The sequence below is a fragment of the Macrobrachium rosenbergii genome, chromosome 48 (genome assembly GCF_040412425.1).
Source record: "Macrobrachium rosenbergii isolate ZJJX-2024 chromosome 48, ASM4041242v1, whole genome shotgun sequence".
NCBI lineage: Eukaryota > Metazoa > Arthropoda > Malacostraca > Decapoda > Palaemonidae > Macrobrachium > Macrobrachium rosenbergii.
In genome coordinates this window covers 11800502-11810501 of record NC_089788.1, presented here as the reverse complement: position 1 = coordinate 11810501, position 10000 = coordinate 11800502, and the positions used below count along the sequence as shown (strand labels likewise).

At 40.0% G+C, this 10000-nt stretch overlaps 1 protein-coding gene across 5 annotated transcripts in view; it reads right to left on the bottom strand.

Moving 5' to 3' along the window:
* Remo (Remoulade) overlaps nt 1-10000 on the bottom strand; it is a 502829-nt gene that overhangs the window by 118088 nt on the left and 374741 nt on the right. For all 5 annotated transcript variants that reach the window (XM_067091346.1, XM_067091350.1, XM_067091348.1 and 2 more), the window contains one exon: nt 6360-6431. In XM_067091346.1, the coding sequence (XP_066947447.1) occupies nt 6360-6431 (72 nt within the window). The remainder of the gene's footprint in view (nt 1-6359; nt 6432-10000) is intronic.

Sequence of the window (10000 nt, the reverse complement as noted above, 5' to 3'; positions counted from 1 at the left end):
TGCATCACGGAGAAACAATAAGGGCTCCACCACCACAAGTTGCCAGATAAGATTCCAACTAAGCTGATGGAGCGTATAAGGAAGCGTAGCAGAGGATTGCTCTTTTCAAGAAAGCACGAATTGATGGAAATGAGGTTGTGATAAAAAAAAAAAAAGGGTTACATACCGTTACATATGCGTTTAGTAAATGGAACATATGAAAGCTTAGAGAAGGATCATTCCATTGAAAGATAATGTGTTTTGGGACGTATGGTTATGATAAAAAAAAATCTATCTATAATAATAAAATCCGAGTGAATCTTTCTTGTTTGTCCGCCCCGGTTGGGGGTGGGGTAGGTAGGGGATCGGGAGGGTAAGGGAGGCATGACACGTCCACCTTCCTCCTGCAAATCTGTTTGTCTGCCCTAGGTAGGGGTGGGGTACATAGGGAATTGGGAGGGTAGGGGAGACATGACACATCCACCCTCCTCCTGCAAACCTGTTTGTCCCCCCTGGGCGAAGGCAGGGTAGATAGGGGATTGGGAGGGTAGGGGAGACATGACACCCACCCTCCTCCTGCAAACCTGTTTGTCCGCCCAGGATGGGGGTGGGGTAGGTAGGGGATCGGGAGAGTAGAGGAGACATGACACAGCCACCCTCCTCCTGCAAACCTGTTTGTCCACCCCGGGTGGGGGGCAGGGCAGGCAGGGGATTGGGAGGGTAGGGGAGACATGACACATCCACCATCATCCTGGAAACCTGTTTGTCCGCCCAGGGTGAGGGTGGGGCCATGAAGCTCATAATAATAATAATAATAATAATAATAATAATAATAATAATAATAATAATAATAACTGTAGCATAAAGGGGTCCGTTCCAAAAAACAGGTGTTTTTCAAAGTGTCTTCTGTTAATCGAAGATCAGTTGCTTTCCAGTGTGTGTGTGTGGGCCTTTGAAGGTGAACAGGACGATCGCATGATTGTTCCAAGGTGAAACTCTCCCTTTCATGTGACTTCAAATTATTTTCATTTTTATTGTTACTACACTAAACAATAAATTACTGGTAATGACACAAACGCCAAAGTGCAACTTTCACTCCTAACATGTAAAAAGGTCAAATTATGAACAAAGTGTTAATTAGGCTAAAACATTAGGCGATGATATTTATTTCTCTGCTGCTTTAGGTTATTACTTTGATTTTGTAACTTTTACGAAGTTTCTTTGATCAATATATGAAAACAAATTTTTCAAAAGATGTTATTACATTACAAAATATTCTGTAATTGCGCTCTTAAAATGAGGCAACGTCAATTTATAAAACTAAACTACCAGATACATAAAATGGATAATACGAGGAAAAAATGTTTAATTGCCCCCAAAATGTTTAACAAAAACGCGTCAATTAATACAAAAAAAAATATATACTAGAATAAAACACAAGCATTCAGGTCTAACGTCCAAAAAAGAATACTGCAATTCTAAGACTATATTACTGCATGTATAAAAAAAACCATGAAATTAACTGAATAAAAAAAATGAAACAAAAAACTGAGCTAATAACGCACAACCCACCTCAAACAATATTACAATGAGAGAAAAAAGAAAAATCGAGTCTCGCTCCCACAACCTCAATTAAGCCTAATTAACGGCGTCGATCTCTCCTCCTTTTAAATCCGATGCTTTCGAAAGGGCTCAGCACGCGACCACAAACGCTTCAGGCTCTCCCCCACATGAAACAAACCGAAACAACAAAAGGAAACGGCCAATAACGAAGCTAATCAAAACAAAAACACGTCTGAATCACGTTTACTTTGGGGTTTCGACAAACAGCCGGCCGGCACCGCACAAGAACAGAGAAAGGGGGGTGAAAGAGAGAGAGAGAGAGAGAGAGAGAGAGAGAGAGAGAGAGAGAGAGAGAGAGAGAGAGCAGTGTCCGCTTATCACGATAACAAACGACCTACATAGATAATAAACGGCTCTCGACCAATCAGAACCGTGCTCGACGCGCGATAACGAGATGCCATTGGCTGGCTCTCTCCGGACGCGAAATCACCTTCGATCAAAACGCGCGAGTAGGCGGCGGCATGAAAGCAAACCGCCGCCTTTGATCCGTCATGAAATTAGCAGGTGTGAAGGAACTTCCTACCTACACCCACCCCACCTGCGTCGGCCTCCCTTAAAAGCCAGCGTCCACACGGCACCCCTTCCACCTCCCACCCCTCTTCCCTTCCTTGCCTTGCATGAATGTACCCGGCCCGGGGAATTAATCATGCACAATCCTTGACGAACACTCCGGCGGTGCAATATACCACGTACAATAAGAAAAGCATATATGGAACACATTCCTGGTCGAAATTACAACGCAATAAACCTGACAATACATCACACGTTTGCAGCGTCGGGTCTGGTCAGGACCTGGTTGGATGGCCACCTAATGTCGACAAATGATATGAAAGAGTACGTCCTCCGAACATATGTAAAATGGGGCATAAGGGTACCAAACTCATCCCAGACCACTGACTGAAAATTTTAAAGTAACACCTTCTGAAGCGCCCTCTCAAAAGTGAAACTCTGCACAACAATCTCTCTCTCTCTCTCTCTCTCTCTTTCTCTTCCCGATACACGACTTTAGTGTGTTTTACATCTGACTGTAATTGTAGATTCTGTACCCTCTTTCCCTGCTTTTACATTTTACTTTCTACTTGTAAAGTTTTAATCTCTCTCTCTCTCTCTCTCTCTCTCTCTCTCTCTCTCTCTCTCTAAGGCATAAATATAATTAAAAATCATACAGAAATACTATAACAAGGTATGCGACATATAACTATCACATTAAACACACACATATAAATAAACAATAAAGGAAGAAGAATTTATCATACGTTGACGGAAATTGATTTACAACAAATTACCGTAACTAAGAGTGTGCCAACACCAAAATGAAGGAGATATCGCATTCAATTTAATGTTCTACATGAGAGAGAGAGAGAGAGAGAGAGAAAGAGAGAGAGAGAGAGAGAGAGAGAGAGAGAGAGAGAGAGAGAGAGAGAGAGAGAGAGAGAGAGATTAAAACTTTAAAACTACAAAGCAATATGTAATAACAGGAATAACAGGGAAAGAGTAAAGCATCTGCATTTACATTCAAACGTAAAACGCACCAAAGGCAAGCAGAGAGATCAGAGAGAGAGAGAGAGAGAGAGAGAGAGAGAGAGAGAGAGAGAGAGAGAGAGAGAGAGATTAAAACTGTAAAACTACAAAGCGAAATGTAACAACAGGGGAAGAAAGAAAGTAATCTACAATTCCATTCGAACGTAAAGCACAGTAAAGGTGCGTATGAGAGAGAGAGAGAGAGAGAGAGAGAGAGAGAGAGAGAGAGAGAGAGAGAGAGAGAGAGAGAGATTTACAAGTACGAAGTACAATTTAATAACAGGGAGAGACTACAGCATCTGCAATTATTTTCAGACGTAAAACACACCAAAGGTAAGTGTCAGAGAGAGAGAGAGAGAGAGAGAGAGAGAGAGAGAGAGAGAGAGAGAGAGAGAGAGAGAGATTTTACAACTACGAAGTAAAATGTGATAACAGGGAAAGAGGGTGAAGAACGTACAATTACACCCGAAACAAAAACACAATGAGACAGATGAGACAGAGAGAGAGAGAGAGAGAGACCAGCAGCACGCAAAGCGAAGGCACGACCAGGAAGAGAAGGCGCCTCTCCCCCCCCCTCCCCCCACCGTCATTCTGCTTGCAGAAGCACAACTATAAGCATAATTATGTCAAGCCGGATATGCATGGCGATTAAATATTCAGAGGGACCTCTGTGTATGTGCCCTTGGAAGCTCATTAATGCGGCATTATATCAAAGTGACTCCGATATGTGTAACAGCGGACGTAAACTGGTGCGACGTATTCAAAACGATTGCGGAACGGCGTACAAATGAGAGTGGAGATTTCAGAACAGAATGCTTTATTGTCCACCTTAATAGCCTGCTTGCGGGTGGTCGTTCTCTAAACCCACACACACACAAATATATACTGTATATATATATATATATATATATATATATATATATATATATATATATATATATATATATATATATATACAAATACATGCATGTGTATGTATATATATGTATACAGAAATAAAGTTTAAATATATATACACAAATATGTATATACATGCATATACTCACTGTGTGTGTGTGTATGTATATATATATATATATATATATATATATATATATATATATATATATATATGTGTGTGTGTGTGTGTGTGTGTGTGTGTGTGTGTGTGTGTGTGTGTGTGTGTGTGTGTGTGTGTGAAGCTTTATTCACTCTATTCCTTTGTTATTTTTCCGCAAACACGACAAAAATAAACTGAAAAACAAACCCCACGACAAGGAAACAAAGTGAAGGCGGGGGTTTATTGAAAGAGCCGTGTGGGCATTAGGCTGAGATCCGTGAAACCCATCACGCAAAAATCTCTTTGGTTCGTTAAGGTGATCCAACGGAACCAGTTATTAAACGTAAGGGGGGCGGCGGGCCTCCCAATTACAGGCTCGCGTTCCGATATGCTGTTAACAGATTCCCCAGGCACAAAGGCTGAAGCGGAGGGGGCTGGGAGGGGAGGGGGATGTAAGTACGTAGGTAGTGGAAGGGGGTTGGTTGGTTGGAACGTAGGTTGGTTGGGGGGAGGGGGGAAAGGAGCCTTTCATCTAAGCAACGTTAGGTGGCAAGCAATAGCGCCAGCGAGCAAGCAAGAAATCAAAGCGAGCTGGAGGCTCTCGCGTGCGTGCGCAAAATACTCTCTCTCTCTCTCTCTCTCTCATGACTACAGGCAAAGGCGCCCTGCACGCTAGCACACTCCGGTATCGCTAACTGATGGGCCGGGTGCCTGCAGGCATTTATGAGTTTTTACGAGTATTAGAGCCAGTGTTTATGCGCTGCTCGTGGCCATTTGCTTTTCTTAATATCTATCACAGGAGCTGCAAACTGATATAAATGTGGCTGAGGAATTAGCTGATATATGACAGCCTGGAGTTATTGGGCGATTAAGATTTAATTTTGATATACGTTACAGAGGAACTGAAAAATAGCTGATTTTATATAAAAATAAATGGGACTAATATTCTGCTCATGTTATTTATAAGAATAAAGATATATCTTTAAACATCTGATTAATATTTTCACATCATTTATCAAGTACCGAAAATTATGACAAGGCGAGAAAAATTGCTCAAAATCAAGCGGGAATATGAATATTAAAGCAATCTACATAGTTATTACCGCACTCTCGCTCCTCAGAGAGAGAGAGAGAGAGAGAGAGAGAGAGAGAGAGAGAGAGAGAGAGAGAGAGAGAGAGAGAGAGAGAAATGAATATGTTGTCGGTAGCCAACAGATATATTGTTACAAAGCACGCATACTAAATACTCATCTTTATAGTATATTACAATATCTCTAGTTCATACATCACATAACAATTACATTGCATACCGCAATAAATCACCTTCTCAGCGTTTCTCTCAAACGCTATTTCGCTGTTAAAGGCAATTTGAAATGGAAATTCGAATTTCAACCATGGGGCCATTCCGGAGTGTGATTCCAAAAGAGGCCAAATCATTCCTACTCTAAATTTCAGGCTGGAAAAGAATATCGTCCAATTAACAAGACCCTGTATCGGACAGGCTCATGATCCAAATTTTACTCTCTCTCTCTCTCTCTCTCTCTCTCTCTCTCTCTCTCGACGAAGTACCTGGTCGGGGATTAAGGGACAATTTGGAGGCTCAACTTATTTGTTCGCAAAAATGAAAATTTTGCGCCGTGTCATCGGAGGAATTAGAGAGAGAGAGAGAGAGAGAGAGAGAGAGAGAGAGAGAGAGAGAGAGAGAGAGAGAGAGAGAGAGAGAGAGAGAGAGAGACGAGTTCACAAACATGCTGACAATGAAATGCAATAAATTGGAGGGAGAGAAAGTGAGTTCACAAATATGTTCGTAAGTAAAATGCAATGAAGAGAGAGAGAGAGAGAGAGAGAGAGAGAGAGAGAGAGAGAGAGGAGTTCACAAGCAAGCTCAAAGTAAAAGGCAATAACAGAGAGAGACAGAGAGAGAGAGAAAGAGAGAGAGAGAGAGAGAGGAGTTCACAAGCATGCTCAAAGTAAAAATAACAATAACAGAGAGAGAGAGAGAGAGAGAGAGAGAGAGAGAGAGAGAGAGAGAGAGCATGCTCAGAGTAAAAGCATGCAATAAAAGGCAATAATAGAGAGAGAGAGAGAGAGAGAGAGAGAGAGAGAGAGAGAGAGAGAGAGAGAGAGAGAGAGAGACTAAAACAATCTGATCAGGACACCGTGACAGCAATGGAAGGCGTTGGAATTCTGTACTCACAACTTCCGGAGGCTGGTGAGATTAGCAAAAGCTCCTGGTTCTATGATGCTGATGTCGTTTTTCTTCAGATCTCTGCAAAGAAGAAAGAGATTGCTTTTTATTACATCTAGCATATAGTGGTTATTGCAGCAAAACCACTCTATCAACTATTCTTCAGCTGCAACTGTTGTTCACAATAATAATTATATTTTCAAAATTGATTAGTTGTTCTTGCCGAGGTACTAGTCACCACCTATTTGGGAAAATGGAGTATTTTATAATAATAATAATAATAATAATAATAATAATAATAATAATAATAATAATAATAATAATAATAATAAGAGGAGGAGGAGGAGACCTTCTCTGAGGGGAGCAGAGTTGAAAATAATAGCCGTTCCTACGGCATTGTACTTGTATAGAATCCTCTCTATTCATCTTACAATCTTTCATCCATTAGCGTGTACCTACGCGCTGATGAGAACACAAATTAAATGCCATAGAAACAGCTACAATAATAATAATAATAATAATAATAATAATAATAATAATAATAATAATAATAATAATAATAATAATAATACCATGCTTGTCGTAATTTCTCTGAATGATACCAAAGCCACTGCGTGTGTCCAAAGTGATAGAGTATAAAACAAAACAAAAACATACAAAAAGCAATTCCACGCCTGGGCGTGGCTCCACAGTGGCATCTTCGAACTCACACCAAAAAACATCCAGATACCGTCTTCCAGGCATCCAGCATCCAGCAAACTTCCAGATGACAGCGAGCTGCGGAGTCTGTAGTTTATCATTATATTCATCGTAATAGTTTCGTAGAAAGCCGTTATATGAGCGATATCGCAATGGAATGAGCGAAACTTTGAAGTTTTGAGAGAGAGAGAGAGAGAGAGAGAGAGAGAGAGAGAGAGAGAGAGAGAGAGAGAGAGAGAGAGAATTATTACTCACCAAACTTCGCTAGGTGATAATTAAAGTCTGGTAGGTGAGTGTTAAATGGAACTTAGGCGCGCATGCTTCAGACTGTAAGTTCCACCTCCAGAGAGAGAGAGAGAGAGAGAGAGAGAGAGAATGCTTTGTACATTTTTTATTCCAATATAAACAATGTCTTATTATATGACGTTCATCCGTAATTCAGCTATCAAGGATTGATTGTTGCATTGGCTTATATTTATATTCTTTGAAGTTATCTCTCTCTTTCTCTCTCTCTCTCTCTCTCTCTGCAAGAACATCAAAGCAAGGGCATCGTGCCATAAATCAGGTCAGTGAAGGGCTCTCTCTCTCTCTCTCTCTCTCTCTCTCTCTCTCTCTCTCTCTCTCCAATAGAATATAATATTCATGAATGTTGTCCGACCATCCAAGACCAGTCGCGCTTAGTGGCGGTATCAAATGGGATTCTAAATTTATACTCCCAGATAGGAATGATTCCAATCCTGTTCAGGTCACGTCTTTAGAGAGAGAGAGAGAGAGAGAGAGAGAGAGAGAGAGAGAGAGAGAGAGAGAGAGAGAGGTATCGGTTCTGAAATTTCATAATGTGTAACGCAGTATCAGACATATAACATTATGAAAGCACAGCATTTCTTCATCATGACGGTTCCTCTCGCAAAGTGTCTTTCGAGAATAAGATAAACTGCTGTCGCAACCAGTCCCTTGCAGCTTAATAACATATGATCAAGATTTTAAACAAATTTCATAATCTCTGAGAAACAACAGCAGCAGGCTGACACCCAGTTTTACTGACACTCAACTCTACCTCTCACTACTATTACCTGACCTACCCTCTCATGAGCTGCTCATGATACGTCCTTTAACCAACGTATGCTTTCCCATTTCTACAAGTGCTCCATCAAGATAATATCATTTTTCTCACCTACAAAAACTTTCCTCATACTCTCATCTGGCAACAGTTCTCATCTCTTCGGAATCCATGACATCGCTTATGCACATGAATGCAATTCATGCCAGCTGTATCCACCTTTTCTTTTCATTCATAACGAACAGCAGACTGTACCACCAACGTACACCTTCCACATAAATAAACAACACAAACACCCCGCAATATAACCAGCAACTTCGCGTTGCCAGACTAAACCTGCATTCCAATTTCGTTATGAGATTCTTGACAATATATAATAAAAAAAAAGTAAGGGGGGGGGGCGAAAATGAAACCTAAAACCCTGGTTTCATTTCTCGTTCTTCGCGGAAATCTCTTCCTGATGAAACTCATTTTCCAAGGAAGCAGCTGCCGCGACAGAATGACGGCGGAATCTCATAATGAAACGGGAAGGTGGGTTAGAATCTCATCAGTGTAATACAGAAACCTCAAGTGAATGTGAATGCTCTTATTGAGAGAAATAAATGCAATTCTTTTTTTTTTTATTTACAGTTTCTATTCAAAGAGGTTTTAGCACGAGTCACTCTACACTCCAATAATTACAGGCATTTCTTTTTACTGGTAGGGTTTGGGTGATGGGCACGTGTGTGGAGCCTGCAGTGTCACGCCATATGCGAAAGTAATGCATATTATGTCACTGCATCTCTCTCTCTCTCTCTCTCTTTCTCTCTCTCTCTCTCATACAAGCAAACTTTTTCTCCATAAAAGCGGATGAATCCACAGATAAAGCAAAGCAAAGGTCACTTCACCAAACTGACGTCACAATTTTAAAGGTAATCTATGACGAGGTTCTTTCAGCGGTTTAATATACTGGTTGTTTTTATATTCAGCTCACCATATGCATAAGCTAAAGCGTGGTGCAGTGGTCATTATGGTCATCACTGGATATTCAAGTATGAAGGCCATTAAACATTTTCCTCAGTTTGTGCTCTTCTAAATCTGTAAGGATCCAGGTTAGCTCAACTTAATGGATGTGAGTATCTTCATCCACGGCTAAAGGATCAAGTTTAGAATAAGTTATAGTTGGGACTCGATCCAGTTGAGACTAAATCAAAATACATGTCAATGTAAATGTTGAATGACCTTACCTCAGGGCTAAAAGAACAATGTCACAAACATGATTTCTAAACAGAATTTTATATACACACACACACACACACACATATATATATATATATATATATATATATATATATATATATATGTATATATATACATATGTATATATGTATGTATATATAATCTATATTTACATTCATCAATAACATTAATTTTATTACAATGTCAACATTCAAATGCACTTCAACATTCGACAATACGAACAATTATTCCTATCTGGATAAGTGTTGGCACAGATGTGCTATATCAGATGAAATTTTATTAATCAGTTAATGTATCAATCGCGTTATCGCTTTACTGCTATCTTTTTCTATTTCATGAATATTATCAAATATCACCTTCATGGTGCGATACACAACACAAAAACAGCGATATCCGACAAAAAGTTCTGCTACACAGATTTCATCAGCAGATTAAATTTTGGGTATTTTAATCTAACAACAAGACTGGATTTCCGACTGAACCGTAGTCTACCATCTCAGGCTGCTAAATTCAAATAATTATACGTTGTCTACATATTTGTTTCTGTAAGTCGTTTCCTTTAACATGCAGTGGCTTCACAGAAAAAAAACAAGTAAACAATGCACAGACGTTTCTTCGGCACAATCGAGTTTTCTGTATAGCCTACAATTTT